At 37.8% G+C, this 18,580-nt stretch overlaps 1 protein-coding gene across 2 annotated transcripts in view; it reads left to right on the forward strand.

Moving 5' to 3' along the window:
- The window catches only part of LOC145694905 (cytochrome P450 6k1-like), a 47,622-nt gene extending 34,321 nt beyond the window's left edge, over nt 1-13,301 (forward strand). For both annotated transcript variants that reach the window (XM_081771648.1, XM_081771649.1), the window contains exons 4-5: nt 7,360-7,614; nt 12,772-13,301. In XM_081771648.1, coding sequence (XP_081627774.1) covers nt 7,360-7,614; nt 12,772-12,941 — 425 coding nt within the window. In that variant the 3' untranslated portion in view covers nt 12,942-13,301. The remainder of the gene's footprint in view (nt 1-7,359; nt 7,615-12,771) is intronic.
- Nucleotides 13,302-18,580: the final 5,279 nt, after the last annotated feature.

Raw genomic sequence — 18,580 nt, forward strand, 5'->3', positions numbered from 1 at the left:
TGTGAGACTTTGAATAAAGAATTAAGAAAAAGACTCGTAAAATGCTTCGTGTATAGTATTGTACTGTATGGGGCAGAAGCATGGGTATTCGGAAAATTAATGAAAAACGACTGGAAGTTTTCGAAATGGGTGTATGGAGAAGAATAGAGAAAATCTGCTTGGTCGAACGAGAAAAGAATGAGAGGTTAATAGTAATGATGGGGAGAAAAGAACATTATTAAATATTATTGAGAAGAAAAACTGATTGGGACATTGGCTAAAAGGGAACTGCGTCATGAAGGACATGCTATAGGGTATGGTGGCAGGAAAAAGAGGGAGAGGGTGAAGGATACTACAATTGATGCATAATATTAAAACAAAAATCGTACATGAGGACAAGAGATTAGCTGAAGATCGGAGAGCATGGAAGGTTTTCAGTTGAAACAAGTGACCTGCCAATAATGGCAAAATACCTATGATGTTGACCTTTAACCTATTCGGAAATTTCACAAAATAAACTTTCAGTGAGGTTACTAATTGATTCGATGAAACTTGCTGTATAAATTGCTGTATACCCACCCAACCAGGTACATTCTAGGAACGTGCCATTTAAGTTCCATATGTACCGTTTACGTACCTGGTACTTGAAAAATGTACATTTCATATGCATAGCACGTGTCGCTAGGTACGTGCCTTTCGAGGAATTTATGACACTTGAAAGGTACTTTTACATGCTTCACTGGAATGTGAGGAATGTGAATGGCACATACCCCATGTACCATGGCATGGTTGTGCGTAAGTTGCTTCGTATTGCGACTAGGGTTGCCAATTTAGCCCCTTTGTGACGAGATCTGGCCATTTTGAGAACGTCGTTAGTCACATAATTTCCAAAGAGCCAATAGTGGCTTTTTAGCCATATGCTTTTCACTTCTATAGCCACTTTCTGAGTTTAGCCACATTGTAATATATTGTGTGTGTCATTTTGCAATTTTCTGACGTTTGATGCGTTCTCTAGGTTGTAACATTCTAAACCCCACTGGCAGAATTGTCCTCATAAAATTAGCATTGATGGTTATATTGTGACGTTACACAGCAGAGAATTAGTTCAAAACCTGTACGTTAAAACTAGACGTTAAATAAAATTGTCGGGAAGACGTAAGTTTAAGTATAAACTAACTCCTTAAAGAAATTCAGCCTGATAATATAGACATCCTTCAGGAAATGGTTATCCTTCCTTTTCCATTATTATTTGGCTATGAAACAAATGCCGGAGACATATACAACCGCTATATACAACAGTGTGGTGTTGGAATGTGTAATGATTAGGATGTGATGTTTTATTTTATGTTTTTGAAAGTTCAACACTTCCAATGTACCCGTAAAAATGTACTAAAGAAATAGTGCCCATGTTTGTTAAATATTCAATTAGAACTGGACAATCTACATGAAATTTGCAATCGATCAGTGAAAACGTCATCTTTCTAGAGCCTGTAGTTTCTGAGATCTCATTGTCGAGAAACATATATGTGTATTTTAAAAGAGCTCCAAAGATGGCAGCACAATTCATTTGCATGTATTTCGGAGAAGGCTTACTAAAGGCAAAGGCCTTTGAACAATAATTTAAAAGGATAAACTTTGTGAAAAATATTTATTTCAGTAATTTATTTAAACTACACTCTTTTAAAAATATTTGTCTTTGTTATAAACGTGAAATCACAAATAACCGTAAATCAAAGGTTTGAATGCTAAGATTATAGGTTAGAGCTCAGTCGCTCGTAAGGGATACTTCCACTTGGCTCTCAACTCTCCGGCCGAGGTACCTAGGTATCGAGTCTAGGCTTTGATCGATCCTGAGTTGTGGACGCAATCATTGCTACGGGCGTAGTGGTGCGGCGAGATAGAGGGTTTCACCCGAGAGAGGCCAGTTATTTTTGGCTATTGCATCATTTCATCATTTCATTTTCTCATTCAGTCTACCTTCATCTGAGTTACTCACTTTGTTGCTTCATCACATCGATCTAGACGACCATGGATATTGACACCGGGCAAACAACACCCTCACCTTCTGCTACAACTGGTGCTATCAGCAAGACTGATAAACGCAAAAACAGCAAGGGTTCGCGGGGCGGTGTCCGATCTCGGTCGCGATCCCCAGCTCCAGTGCGAACTACTCGCAGTCAGCAAAAATCGCCACCGCCAAAAAAGCACCACTCTTCGCAACCTGTGCAACCTCACTCTACGGAGATGGACGTACCATCTCCAGACGATAGGCAGCAGTTTCCTTCTCTAGAAAATATCTCAAAGCCGACGTTCTATTCTTATCTACTCACTAATTATGATCCGAAGTTCCAAAACGAGAAGCAAATTTTTCTTCAACTAACAAAGTATTTCACTCGAGCACAAGTCACTCAGATCACTAAAACTCGCAACGGGATCATAATTAAATCACCAGATCCTAACTTTGCCACGACTATTCGAAATAAATACTCATTTGAAATTTTTGGGAAAAACGCTAACCTGCAGAAACTAACGGATAAACATATAAAACAGCAACCTCCTCCACGAAGACAACCTGCTTTATCAGTGGTCATACGTGGAGTCGAACCAAGTATAAGCGACGATGAAGTCAGCGAGGAACTAAAAGCTGAAGGGCACTCCATTCTCAAGTGTTTACGCATCAAAAGCGTACATGGCGCAACTTACATGGTCCGCGTTTTGACCAGCTCTCAAGAGACCATTGATGATTTACTTTGTAATGGAGCTTTCATTTACAAAAAACGCCACCGAGTGGAGCCATCACACACCCCAGCTCCCCTTCCATTGCGTTGCGAGAAATGTCAAATTTATAACTCGCATAGCACAGCTGAATGTCGTAATCCTGCGAAATGCGGATACTGCTCGCAACTTCATAACACAAAAACCTGTCCAAACCTCCAAAATCCGCCAGCATGTAGTACTTGTGGAGATGCTCATCCCACTTTTAGCTACAGGTGCAAAGCACGGCCCCGTCCTGAACCAAGCAAGCCAGAACTAGTTGTGCCCTTAAAGGTTACGGCACCTACCGACAATCCAATGGATACGCCAACTTCTGTTTTTCAACCAATTCAAATCAACCAGTTTCTTTCCTTTCTCACTACAGCACTTCAAAATATTCTTCCCTTTCAACGGCAACACGTCTTCCAACAAATTCAACTGGCAGCCAAAAGAATCCTCAATGTTAACTTCCAAGCTACTTACTCTGGTCAAACTGTATATTTTCACTCATCTATTCTCAACACTGATCTTACAACTGAACCACATTGAGTTTTCAGACATGGACTCCCCTATTAGTTTATTGTTTCTGAATATCAGCTCCTTACAGGAACACAGGACTTTGTTTGAACAACTTCTTTTGGAGGAAACCATTCATGCATTCTTACTAAACGAAACTCACCTTACAGCTGCACGCTCTGGCAAAGTTTTAAATTATCATGTACTTCGCCATGACAACACCATACCAGCCCGCAGAGCAAATGGTGGGGTAGCTATTGGTTTCCCTCGAAGCTTACCATATCGCATCTTTCATCCTCCAATACAAAATCTGTCTGAAAACTTGGTTGTTACGCTTTACTTTTCAAACCTTTATGTAACCATTGCCACAATCTACATTCGCCCTGGTCATGAGCTTCCTTATGGGTTTTTTCAATATATTTCCAATAACTTCCGAATGTTTGTAATAATGGCTGACATCAATTTTCACAGCCGTACCGATCGTCAAAAACGCCACTTCCAGGATTTCATCACCACCCATACTACCGGCACTATTCTGCAACTACCCAAACCAACTAGACATGTTTCCAACACTACACCAGATGTAGTAATAGTTTCGCATAATCTCATAGACCGATGCACTGTGCACGTACTCGATCCGATGGGCAGTGATCACCTTCCAATTAAACTTTCTATCACACGCCGAGTCTCCAACCTTTCTAATTCTATTCCATCACGTGAAATCCCACGTTTTGATAAAGCAGACTGGGAAGCATACCGCATTTCTCTTGCACACAGTCTTGAACACTTAGAAGCCCCTACTACAGAAGAAGGATTATATCATGCGCTTGACGTTATCACATCATCTATACAGGCATCCGCAAACTCCCATATTCCCAAGTCAACTATTTCTCCTCATCATCCTCATCTCCCACCCCATTACCTTCCACTTATTCGTCGTTCCAGAGAACTCTATAGAGATTATCAACGCACCGGCAATGTCGAATCCTTACGGCTTCATAGACAATTTCAACGGACAGTCCGAAATTACATACGGGCATATAAACAACGGCGTTGGATAGACACTTGCAATAAACTTTCAGATACTGCTCACCCCACGAAATTTTGGAAAAGATTCAACATCCTAACAGGGAAAAAGACACATACACCATATCCATTAATTCACCATGAAAAAGCTCTTCATACCGATAAAGATAAAGCGGACGCCTTTGCCGATTATCTACAAACCATTTCTACTCCTCTACCACCTACTAATCAGTCAAAAACTCATCCAGTAGAAAAAGTTAATTTTCAGTCTCCTCACCTTCAACCAAATCCATCCCACTCTCTTCCCGCTAACCATCCACTTACAGCTCCCATCACCACAGCCGAAATTCAAGACACCATAGCACGAAAACGCAATACTGCCCCTGGACTAGATGAGATCACCTATCGCCATATCAAAGAAGGACCGTATATTCTCCTACACCTCTTAGCCCTCATTTTTACATTTATACTCAGAACAGGTTACATACCGTCTCACTGGAAAACCTCGAAAGTTCTAATGTTTCAAAAGCCGGACAAACCTGCCAATAGCGTTGCTTCTTACAGACCAATTCAATTAACATCCATCTACAGCAAAATTCTTGAACGTATTCTCGTTCACAGGCTCCATCAACACCTCTCTGTTAAAAACCTTCTCCCGAATCATCAAGCAGGCTTTCGTCCAAATTACTGTATCAACGACCAACATTTACGAATGCTCACTATCATAACTGATCATTACAATACCATCAAACCATCCTGCTTAGTATTATTTGATCTTGAAAAAGCATTTGATAAAGTTTGGCACCACGGTCTCATTGCTAAATTGTTGAATTTCAAACTTCCTCTCGCCTACGTCCGTTTTATTTATAATTTTCTCTCTTGCAGATTGGCCTATATCTCAATCAACAGTGCTCTTTCACATCCCATCTTTCTACATTCTGGCGTGCCTCAGGGTTCAGCACTTTCTCCTTTATTATATCTTCTATATGTTGCAGACTTACCGCCACTTCCAGACAACATCCAACTTTTTCAATACGCAGACGATACAGCCTTCCTTGCCTTAGGGAACACAGTACATCAAATTAATACCGCTATGCAGTCTGCCATCAACTCCTTCGTCAGCTGGTGCAACCAGTGGCGGCTCAAGATAAATCCAGATAAAACACAAACATTATTTCTTCTTCCTCCCGGAAAACGTAGTAAAATTCAGAAAAATCCATCTTATCTCAATTTAACCGTTGACGACACTCGCCTGAAACCCGCTAATTATGTTAAATATCTTGGTCTCACCATCGACAAACACCTTAACTGGCGTCCTCATTTAAAGACGGTTGTCGCTAAAGCTTATAATAGATTGAATCTATTACGACGCTTAACTGGAACGACTTGGGGCCTCAAATCATCTGTTGTCCTAAACACATACAAGGTTTTTCTCCGGCCAATACTAACGTATGGGTTCGTGGCTTGGATTAACGCCTCTCCCTTTTATTACGAGAAACTAAAAATTCTTGAACGCCATGCATTACGTATTGCATTCCGCATTAAATTACCCAGCCCTACACATGAACTTTATGAGCGCCTAACTTTTCCCCATATTTTATACCACCTTGAAACACTCCGACTGAAATATATTACTAAACGGTTCGAGGAACGACATGCCCTCCTCTTAGAAACTATGAATTTTGATATAGCTTATACCCCTACTCACCCCCTTCATCATACTTCACTTTCCCTACTATTTTCTTTATATCATTACACTTTACCCCCTGATCATCCCGATCTTCATGCCGTTGCTGCTTATAAAACCGACTATTCTTCACCTCTCATCTTTCCATCCTATGTTGCACAGTAGTCCTTTTATTCTAACAGGGTTCCCACTGTCTCCATCATGGTCCTGAGCCACCCCAGGACCGGAAGATAAGCTCATTCGTCCACTAACATATCCCATGTGTTGTGATGTCCGATGCACTTCATTTTCATCTCATATATTCCCCTCATTTATGATTATAGCATTAAAGCTATAATGTCCTTCATATGATCCCATAACCAAATAAAGGCAATGCCATCGCTTGCAATAGTACCTACTCCCCATCCTTATGATTATAGCATAATGCTATAATGTCTGCTGTTGTATCATACATTCACATCTATTTCTATATTTATCTTCGTCATATACCTGTTCTTTATTATTTTTTTTTGTTTGTTTGTTATTGAAGCTAATAAATAAAGTATGTACTCATAGACCAGCACCATATACCTTCTATCCACAATCCTCTTCCTTCTCTTCCCATATAAAGGGCATAACCCTTTGGGGGAGCTAGCCATCAAGCTAGCACTAAAAAAAAAAAAAAAAAAAACGCTCGTAAGTGTTACTGTAGTATTTTAATAGATAGTTAAATTGCCACACAGATGCCGGAGGAGGGCATATATTTTCAGAGTTAGTTGCTTGGCTTTTTTTAAAAGTACAAGCTTCTAAATTCGAACGTAAAAATGAATCGTTAAGGTTTTAGTATTTAAGTACTCGCACCCCCAGTTGCATAGCACTGCCCTAAGGAACATTACTGACATGCCTAGTACATTCCTGGCACATGCCAATGCCAAGTAAATGTGTCAAGTACATACACGGTACGTGATATACACATAATAGATACATTCCTCGGTATGTGTCATACACGTACTTTTGGGCGGAAGTAACCTTATTCCTTACATGTGTATTTCACATGATTGCTCTATTCACGTACCTATCATGTACATTCCAATGTACCTCGAGGAACATTCTTTACACATGATCAGTATGTACTTGTGTTGGGTGGGTAGTTGTTAGCAAATTCAATGTTATACTTAGTGATTAATTAGAACTACTAAATTGCTTAAACAATTGTAACAATTATTATTACTTTTTTTTATTTATGAATCTAGCTTGTATTTATTCAGTACGAATTTATTGGCTTAATTCAAAGTTACAGTATATGCGATGTCGACTTTCCTTCAATGCTGATTTACGCTGCTCAAAATCAGTTAACAAAAACTAAATCATCAACAGTGCAGTAATAAAACAAAGCTTTTTGTCCTAATTCTTTACAGAGACCTTGAGAAAACATCCTCCAAGTGCTATAGTTCAGGGTCGCGTCTGTACCAAGAAATATACCATCCCAGGGACTGATGTAGAAGTAGATCCCGGTATAAAAGTTCTCATTCCTGTTTATGGTTTACATCACGATCCTCAGTATTTCCCAGATCCTGAAAAATTTGATCCTGAAAGGTTCAGCGAGGAAGGCAAAGCAAGTCGACCTAATTACACATACTTACCTTTTGGAGATGGTCCTAGAATTTGTATAGGTAAGTATTGAATTTTATTGTAAGTTTTTTTTTTTTTTTTTTTTGCTTCCAAGTCAGTTGTGGAACTAAAGGGGAGGCAGGAACCATGTTCAAAAGCTTAGTCCCCTATTCAGTAGTGGTCATATTGGTACTATCTAAAATACTGAAAATCATAGGTCTCGTCGATAGTTACTTTGTGCTATTAAACAGTCACAAATACTGGTAATCACAAAAGAACCAAAGTTTGAGCTGGATATAGGAAGCAATCATTTACTATAATATGTCGGCAGTGAAATGTTCGTTATAAGACTACTAGCAGAAATACTCGTTCTTTGCGTACAGAAAATAGGTTTTTTATAAAACATTTGAACCATCATTCTCCCTCTTTAAGATAGGCAAGATAGACGTAGGCACTTCAGTCAAAGTGAAATAATAAAAATCCGTAAGATTTGCCATAAGTTTTTGAACCTCTATTCCAACCACAACTCTTTAATCATAGTGACATAATAAAACCATACTTGGAGATAGATACAATGTTCCCCATGCCGTAAATGTCGCCAACACCTAGTGGCCCACTTGCGGGTAAATGTCGATCGTCGATATAGCGACGCGTCGAAGGATTGCCGCTAGTGTCCCACTGGCGGCAGAGTTTCGTCAAGCCGAAACAGATATTTCGAGTCGGGGTGTTGAAGTTACCACCGCGTAGCAGCGAAGACTTCGTTTTGGTCCGCGCTCCTTCTATTCGTCGCGGAGAATCGCGAAGGGGCCAACACGAACTATCTCCAGTCATGTGCATGCGGTTATTATTATATATTATTTTTTCCTGACAAATTGTTCCTAAAGTGAGCTCCGGGGGTCAAGAATAATCTCTGCCTCAACATCATGAAGTGAAAAATCTTGAGATAAGTGCCATAATTGTATGAATTTTGAGGGCAACTATCGTCAAACAGTAGAAAGTGAGTATGGAACAACTATGAAATAAAGTAAATAGACACGCGTCATTAAGTTATAAAATTACATAGCGAACGCATTTTATCTTATCACAAACAGTTATCATCTAATATACACGGTTAAAGAAGCACTCTGTTTGACTAAATTAAAAAGATCTCAACGATTTATTCCTTTACAAGCGACGTTTCCTTCATCGCGTCCATGGTCAAGTTGGAAGAACACCCGCCTAGTAATCATAAGGTTGATGGTTGGAGCCCTCTCCGGGGTACTTTTTAAAGTGTTTTTTAGACTCACCTTAATGTAAACAAATCACACATATAGGCGGTTTAACATATTTTTTGGGGAATAATTTTGTGATTCATTGGCGTTTCATCGCGTCTCTCCCGCTGATGGTATAATTTTCAAAACGGAAGAGGGACCACCGCGGATCGTCGCTGCGGGGCCGCCAATTTTTGGCGAGATGTCGCTAATTGCCCATCGGTGGTCCACCGACGCTTACGGCGTGGGGTTCCAAAATGCTTTCAAACGCGTCAGCCACTTTCCCGTGATGCGAATCACAAACAACCAACAACGTCAATATGAATGTCGCAATAATAATTATAGTATTGCCTCTTTCATCCTTAAACTGAAATCTTGGAAATACTGGGACATGTGTGAGAATGTAAAGATCTCACCGACATCTCCTTCCTCAGCCTCTCTTCCCAAAGGGTTGAACTTGTACTTAAATGATAAGTGTTACTATTTTCATGTCAGCGACTCCGAAAACCGTGGATTCGACACTAATGAAAATGGATTCGGTCATTTTATGTTATTTTTAAATATCACTCACCCCTTTATTCGTTCCACTCGAAGGCGTTCTCCCTATCTATTCTCGGGCTAGCTGACATGCTCGTTCTTAACTGAATTTGTACCTATATGTCATCTGGTATGTAAGCAATCAGTTTAGCGACCCCGAAAATTACGGGTTCAACATTATTATTATTATTTGTTAAAGTACGAATTTCCAAAAACAAAGCGATCCAGCATTTTAGTAAACTAAATGATAATTTATTTTCGAATGTGCACTTGTCCAATATACATTTACGAGACTTTGATTTTGAAAATGAACTGTATACAATATTGAATAGAAAAAATAGTAAAATAAAAATTAGTAAAAATATTGATTAATTAATTGGAGTTAACTATCTTTCCAGTCAGGATTACATAGAGAAGACTTCCTTTAAAGTGCAATCCGAAAAAAATATTCGAGTTTTAATCCGACCAGAAATCGATAACTTGCAGGATATTTTTACGTAATTAGTATTATAATTCTTTGTGCTTTTGCTATAATTCTCTATAAGTTATGATTTTGCCGTTTCAAAATGTAGAACGAGAAACAAATTAAATGTTCTTTGTTAAGAAAACCTTTTAAACAGTGATGATCTTAGGGAGTGATCTGAGGAAGAATTTGAGACCCCTCTCGAGCTAAGAAACTTCTCCCATTGGGGCCATATCTCCGATCGTGATCAATGTGGATTACCAGTGTTTTAGCAGTATACTCTTCCTCGCGCATATTGGCAATCCCCCTGGGAAGAATCTCCTGAAATCACCACTGCTTATAAATAATTTTTCATTACAAATCAAAGGATAATAATGGAATAGTGAACATACTTAATATTTTGTTTTCAGCTATGGAGTAAGTTGCCAAAGAGTTACTCAAAGAAATGTTCTCAGTCTCCGGATGAAAATAGGAACACACTTTGAAAAAAGTTACTTCCTACTGGATTTGAACACAGAAACATCAGATTGATAGACTATTGGTCCAAACTACTCGACCATTTCGTATGCCTATGCAGAGCTTCTTTTGACTTAGATGTACAGTAGCCTTTTTTTTTTTTTTGCTCCACACTCGCTTTTGTTTATTCCGATGCGACTATGAGTTATGCGGTGAATATTAGGACATGAATATTACAGTTCTTGCAATGTTATTTTTCGGATAAATCACATTCAATTTTATGTCCTAATAACTTATATAAAACAGATTACATTCTTCAAATTATTGGGATTGAAGTGATCGTAAATGTTTTCATTTTAGGAATTTGGATATGCAAACCCACTTAACGTGGAGATTTACTTGATTGATACATAGTACATACGAGTATATAGCTAGACTTAGGAATCATCGAGTATAGAAGAGGGTTGCAATGAGGATCATAGAGTGGACGCAACAATAGTGACTGCCGAACTAAATAAGCTCCTGAAATAGACTATTACAACAAACACAGTATAACGCCAATTGTATACCCAAAGATGGAATATCCGCATCCGGATTACAGTTTGCAAATCGTTGATCAGTGTGAACAACTCTCTAGCGCGAAGATGTATGGTGGACGCCCTAAAAAGCTTATGCTCCGAATCATCTTCTTACCATCGAACATGACAATGGATCTACGCAAATTGCTGTAGGCCGTAGCTCTCTGGAGTCCATGGTTTCTGTAATGACATTTGCAGGACGCATTACTGCCAGTGGTTATGTGGGTATATCATTAGGTGACCATGTGCATTCTATGATGTAGGTGTTTTCAGCGGATGGCACAATTTTCAACATGACAATGCGCCAATTCATACTGCTGAGCTTATGAGGTGCGATTTCGTGAACATTGGAATGAACTGCAATACCTCTCCTAGCCCACACAATTCCCAAACCTCAACATTAGTGAGTACGTGTGAAATGAAATGAAATTTTAGTTTGACGTCCCATGATTATGCTCATTAAGCTAAAGGAGAGGGGTGATTAATGAAAGTAAAGATTATTAAATTAATTTTTTGCTCTTCTACCAGGAATCGGACCCAGAATCAAGTTCACGAGCTACTAGACAAGCGTGGAGGACTTTGAGCACGTGAGGTTAGTTTGAGTATATGATTCCGGAACATATTTTCCTCCTTCCTCGCTGACAGGATTCAGTGCTATATTGTATAAGTAATTTTTTAATTTTCCTCTGAAAAAACACTCATATGCTTCTATTTCACGAATCAGAACTGTTCTGTAGGTTAACGGTGGTCTCTGAGTTAAACATATAATTTACACCTGTTTCCATTATTTTGATAACCATATATATTATTAGAATTCAGCGACATAAAAATAGATTCCGTCTCCTCCCTTATACTTCTACTGAAACCAAAAGGGATAAATTTAATCAATTGTGGTTTCAGTATTGGATCTCCATGGACAAAAATGATCATGGAAAGCAACCTACAGTATTTTGTTTATATCATCTGATCTTTTACCATTTCTGGATTCAATGTTGTATGTCTAACCATCAAAAATAGTAAGAAATAGTGAGAGATTGTTTTTTAAATATAGATTGAATGTCTTTCTTAACAATAGATTCCATCTCCTCCCTTTTACATTTATTGAAAACCGGAGTGGTAATCTATTTGTTTGTATATAGTTTAGGATACTCATAATTTGGTAGTTTACTGGAGACATTCGTAGTTTGAGAATGTGAAACGAAACTAACTGTTTAATTTTTAAAAAATAATTTCAAAGTATAATTAATTAGATATTATCAATAAACTAGAAGTCGTCAAATTCATGTAGCGATGTAGGCGTCCATATACCCAGGTATCTATCTCCTGCGAACCCTGCACTCATTGAGGGGCCGCGGTGGCTCAGTGGTAGAGCGTTCACGTCTGGTGCTTGGGGTTATGGGTTCGATCCTATCCCCCGCCAAGTGAACTTCGTGGTTGAAACACCGTGTGCGAGGGTTTTTTCGGGGTTCTCCCGTTTCCTCCCACTTTCTTTATTCCGCCATTTCATTCATTTCTAATCATCACCGTCCCTTTAGCCTAACGTAAAACTAAAGATTTCATTTCATTTCCTGTATTCATTGAATCTTTTTAACATGTTTGGAAATAAATAAATTAAAGTTAATAAATTAAAAATAAACGGAATCGTACTTGTGGATGTAAACACAATGTTTCATAACTTCAAAAACATTACCTAATTCACAGCAGCAGGTATAGAAGTGTAAAATTAGATATTTGCCACAATAAAACACTACAGATAATGTTACTTATGTAGGTAGCCTACATACATTATAATTCTAAGCTTTTGTAAAAAATTATAAATACTGTGTGGAAAAATATTCTAAACTATTAATAGCCTACTATTGTTTTTGATTTTATTTGAATATAAATGGATAACTTCAAATTGATTAAATAAATTTGTCACATTTGTTGTTCCAGGTATGAGATTTGCTCTGATGCAAGTGAAAGTTGGTCTTGTGCATTTGATATCCAAATATCAGTTTCTGAAAAGTGAAAAAATGCAAGATCCAATTGAATACCATCCTTTTCAATTTGTCATAGACGCCAAAGATGGCATTTGGTTAAAAATAGTACCGAGAAGTTTGTAATGAGACATTGCGCCGAAAGGAGTCCAAAACCAATCAACGTATCTAAGCAACAGGAGTATAGCCAGAAGTTTTGTTTTAAATGACATTGTAGGAATCACTACCTTGTCTTACATATTGTTGGAGCAGTTTTCAGTTGTGTAATGATAGACGATCGGCAGCGATTCTTTTGCATTTTTTGGTTGGTTGGTAGGACTTGCATCCATAATAATATTGAACTTATACAGTGATATTTACATATACAAGTAGACAAAAGAAAATATTTAAATATGTGATTCTAATATGAAGAAGTTTATCCACGCTATAAGATAAGTGCAAGTGTAAAAAAATTTTTAAAAATACACAAAACAAAGATTTAATGTAGTTTTTGTATTTTATTGTTAAAATACTAAATGTTTAAATACAAGATGATAAAACATTACATAACCTACATAAATTCAAACTGAAAATTATATAATAGATGTTGACCTGAAACACTATATTAATTTTCGTAGTCGGCGTTGTAAATTTAGTTGTATAAATAAACATCTGTAAGTACCTGTCCTTATTGGGTACTAATTGAGAACCGGGATAGAAAAAGTAAGCACTCATCGTTACAGGTCTTAATTCAGAATGTGGTTGAGACGAGAGGAAGACGAATGTCTTTAGTGCTATAGTGCGTCCACTAAGAGAACATCTCTGACAGCTCGCAGTGACATTGGCACTACTCGCGTGTCAAGGTTTTCTTCGGTGCAACTGTAGTGGCAATTTAATTAATGGTATAAGACAGAGAGTGATCATGGTTGGTAACACTGGTATCAAAGTAGGGGCTGCAATGTCCCACCGCATGTGGTAAGAAACGTCAGAGACAATCTCTTATTGGCCGTGCTATAGAGTATTTGGATGGTCATATGCCAGAGTAGTCTATCTAACTTTTTCACCAATTTTGAGTTAATGAATGCTTGTTACATAAAAAATGCGCTTTTTCTTATGCCAGAATGAGCCAGTGGCCCTTTTATTTTGAAATTAATGCTGATATTGCCTGGCTCTGGCCTGGCCATTCTGGCATTCTTTTTATTTAACAAGCATTCATTAACTCAAAATTGGTGAAAAAGGTAGATAGACTACTCTGGCATATGACCATCCATATCCTCTGCTGTTATGTAAGCTCACGGAACAAAAAAGTAATGAGTTGCATACAGGCAAGGCGTTCTTAGAAATAACTCGATAAAAAATGTGCATATCTTTGACCTTTCCAATCACTCTCCACAAGCTTAAAATCTAAGAAGAAACCAGTTGAGAATGCTCGAAGAGTATTGCTAGAACGAACTTAACAAGAATTATTATTTTTTTTTCAAAACAATACCAGTTATTGATTCAATAATTCTTGCGTCATTAGTTATTGACTCAATAATTATTGAATCAATAACTCATGACTTTTAATTATTGAATCAATAACTGGTATTAAACAAAGTGTCAAGTTAGCCAAGATGATAAGATGACTTCACTAGGAAGTCGGTCAGAGTGACGGTAAGGATTTATCAGGAGTCAAGCTCGGAGCCCTGAGTAATAAGATATTACGGACTCCGTCTAGATAGTACGACCTTGAGGGATCCAAGAGCAGGCAGAATGTCCAATTGGGTCAGTCGTGCCTAGGCGATTGCGTACTCCCACCAGGTGTACGACATCCAAAAATGACCCCTTGGGCACAAGGTACCGATAGAGCCCAAAACAACAGTTTATAAAGGACTCGGAAAGGTTTTCCCTTGAAACAAATCTAGGTGACCGATAGAAAACCTAACGGGCGCAAAAGTTGCGCCAGACTCCTAAGGTTGAAGGTTGGGCATGTTTGGTTAAAAAAAAATCCTGAGAAGGAACGAAATAGTTATTTCCAACCTGAAATGAAAGTTGATTGGTCTGCGCACGGCACAAAGGCCAAAGTCAAATTGAGAATAGTTCATCTTCGTGCGACTAAAGACGTTGGGAATATCTGGGGAACGATCTCCAGTTGGCCAGTTCCCACCGGTTACTATTTGGTACCAAAATGTTCGCCATCCTCTTAGGTATTGATCAACACCAATATCATCTCTCCATGACATTACGGTTCCCGAGACATGGCTCCTTAAATCTTCCGAAATCGGATTTTTTTTAAACCAATATCTCGGGAACAGTAAGAGTGAAAAATTCCATCACTTCCTCAGATAGTTTTTGATGTCCTATCGAATGTAGAGTTCAAAATTGGAAAAAAAAAAAATCGCAAATAACGACAAACGGACAGACACACAGACATAGAGAATTCAGTAACGAACTTTTTACGTTCGTTGAAAATTAGACTCGTAAAAATCGATCTGAGTACCAAATTTCATGATTCTAGATGCCTCTTTGCTATGTGAAATACTGTCCACACATATTATTTTATATCTAAGTATAGACATGTTTTCACTTTCCACAATGTCATTAAGAGATTTCTCGATTAATATAAATCTTTACGAAATATAGTGTTCTTTCTTTCTTTCTTTCTTTCTTTCTTTCTTTTTTTTAAAGTGTGTCGTTTGGTAACCCTGTAATGATATATCATTAACACAGGGATGCAGATAACCACTCGCCCGGGACGAGTGGTTCATCGGTGCGGGCGAGTATTTAATATCATATCGAAGGTAAGTAAATGATTTCTATTGTGGGATGTGGGTTAATAGCCATTTTCTTGGGCGAGTAAAATTTTGTTGCTTATCTGCATCCCTGCATTAACAGCAAAGAATTCCCGGTGGGAGCTCATGTGGTTCAGATCAAACGTTAAGCTGTAGCAGGCACGTAGCCAAGGGGGGTCCGGGGGTCCGGACTTCCCCCTTTGAGAACAGAAATGAAAAAAAAAATGAGGAAGGATGAAACAAAATTAAATGAGAAAAAGGAGGATAAGCGTTAAAAATAGAAAAAAAAAAACTACAGGAAGCTTTTGGTTACTATTTCTTACGAGGAGATTTGTATTACTTGCAATACACACTGTAACCAATAACCGTGAAAATAAGTGCCTCCTACCGTAAAAAATATACGGTTTACAATTTTTCTAAAATAATGGTAGGAGACCGTTTTCCTGTCAGATGCTTGTGTCGCGCATGCGCATTGGAGAGAAAAAGCACATGTCCGAAGCGAGGAGTTGATGGCGCGTAGGTCCGGATGTGTTGTGCTTTGTTTTGTTTCATTCTTTTGTTTTTTTGTTTGTTTGTTTGTTTAGTGTATGGTTTTCTGGTGTGCTATATACAGTACTAGTGTTGAAGATATCCTGGAAATTCAACATTAAGCAAGGTAATGTATGGGAAACACCATGTTAATATTTGAACTTTGTTCGGTGACAAAAAAACTTTAGTTGGCTATCGTGGCAAGCAGATCGCACCAAAGTGCAACGATTCGAAACCAAGAAGCTGCTGGATGTATAAAGTCTTATGATAATGTAGCCAACCACGAGTGGTTTGTGAAGCTAGAATTAAAATCACAATGTTGAAAAACTTAAAAAAAAAAAAAAAAAAACATTAGGAAAAGTGCTTTGTAGTTTACCGTAACAGCATTACATAAATTGTGTTGTATCAACTGGAATTTTTCATGTTACAGAAACAAAAGTATACTGTCACTCATGTGTGTCCGAAGGAGGGGCAGGGGGTCGCTCCCTTAGCTAGTGAAAACGTATTAAATTTCTTAATACAAATAAAAAATATCAGGGTATATAGTAACCAGGGAGTTGAGTCCCCTAGAAAATTTTCATCGGGCGCCCATGCTGTCATTATTTTTTCTGGATAAATAAATTGTTAGATTTGAAAAATATTTCTGTAAATGTTTTTATCTTTAATTTTGTTCTGAGTCCCTTTAATCTGTTCTGGTGTCTTGCTGATACATTTGAGCGTTTAATAGTCTAAATATGCAAAAGTTCGATACTCTGGAAGTTTGGTGACTTTTTTTTTTTTTCAGCATTGATGCCACTGTTACATAATTATGCAAACACGTATTTATTAATTTGAGATAGCGGATACTGGATACTGTAGGCAGTGTTGTGAGAAGTCATATGGTTTTAATTATGTTTAGTCGTACTTCTGGTCATTCTAAGCTATGTTGTCGAGTGCCTGCTTGGTTATCTGAAACCGTAATAATGCGACTAATCGAATGAATCGCAGATTAGAATATTTGAGGCCTATTAGTCCACTGGTACTCATAGCGAAAATACATGCAGTAAAGCTAGTCTTAACACTGTAACAGAATATCGATTTATGAATATCTTAAAAGGGCAAGGTTGTTTGTTCCAACTACATCTTCAAAGCGTGCGAAAACTCAGCTATAAAATTCAAGATTTTTTTTTATGTAATATCGAATCCTCTTCTGGTGTTTTGTTCAATACATGACAAAATTAGTAATTTTGAAAAGAAAAAGCAATGTATGTTCAAGATGATATCAGAACAAGGGTTCGATATTACAAACTAAGAATTAATTTCAACTTTTATTCTTATGAATATTATGCACGTCGTAGGTGCAACGCTTCTTTCGTTCACTTTTGTTTTCTTTAGTTAAGTAGTCTTTAACAGCAGTGGACCAGTGTGCACTCTAGTTGCATCCATCTAGCAAAAATTATTGCTAGCCAGTATGTGTACTGATACAGTTTCCAGCAATTCGATGAAAATTGGGTCAATATATATTGACCAGCAAGAATTCTTACTGGATCTAGCAAGATGGCACAGGTGTATTATTACCGTAAATCTTGTACGGTAATAACACACCTGTGCTTTTTTTTTAAAAAAACGACCCCTAAATATTACGGTAAATTACCGTAAAATATACGGTACCAAATTTGTTTCTAAATACGGTCAATATTATTTTGCTTCTAAATATACAGTCTGCCGTTTTTATGAAAAAACGGTGGTCCGTAAAATTTAGGGTAATCGGATGGCAGCGAGAGTTGACGGTAATCGGTCAGTAAATTTAAGGCGAAATTTTTTACAATGCATGGTGGCGAAGTGAGCGAGATATCCTGGAAGAATCAGGGAATTTAAAAGTTACGGAATTCTCAGAATTTCTGCTACTACTCAGGGAGATTTCAAGCTTCGGAAAGCATATTGCAGTTGTGTAAGAGCTGGACATTTTTTATCATAATTTTTCGTTATCGCACAATTGCAGTATCAAACATGTTATTTCAAAAACAATTTTCTACTGCTCCTTCAACCTGTCATTTGGAACAGACAGTAGTTGACGGAATAATAAAAACGAAAATTTATGTGGAAAGAAAGTTCTGGTTCAACAGAGAAAGGAACGCAGATGTTGTAAAATATTTTACAAGACATTATTGAGTATGTACTTTTTATAATAGTGAATGGGGTTAATTTGGATAAGGGTGTAACTAGCAATTCTTCAATTTTTCAGGAGAGCAGAAAAACAAACGCCCTTATCCAATTAATCAACGTATTCACACAATATTTTTGGAGGCAGGCGTTCGCTACGGAGCAGACATTACCTTAACACCACCTAGACACATGCGGACATGCTCAAACTTGCAGAAAATATGTATAACGGGAAATAGGTCGATACGCCCTTGTCCAAATTATCCCTTCTTATAATAGTTGAGATCATAATGAAAGGAAAATTGTTGTTATATTTGAATAAACAGAGGAAGGACTTAAATATTG

Source organism: Thermobia domestica, chromosome 9 (assembly GCF_964235325.1).
Source record: "Thermobia domestica chromosome 9, izTheDome1.hap1.1, whole genome shotgun sequence".
Taxonomy (NCBI): Eukaryota; Metazoa; Arthropoda; class Insecta; order Zygentoma; family Lepismatidae; genus Thermobia; species Thermobia domestica.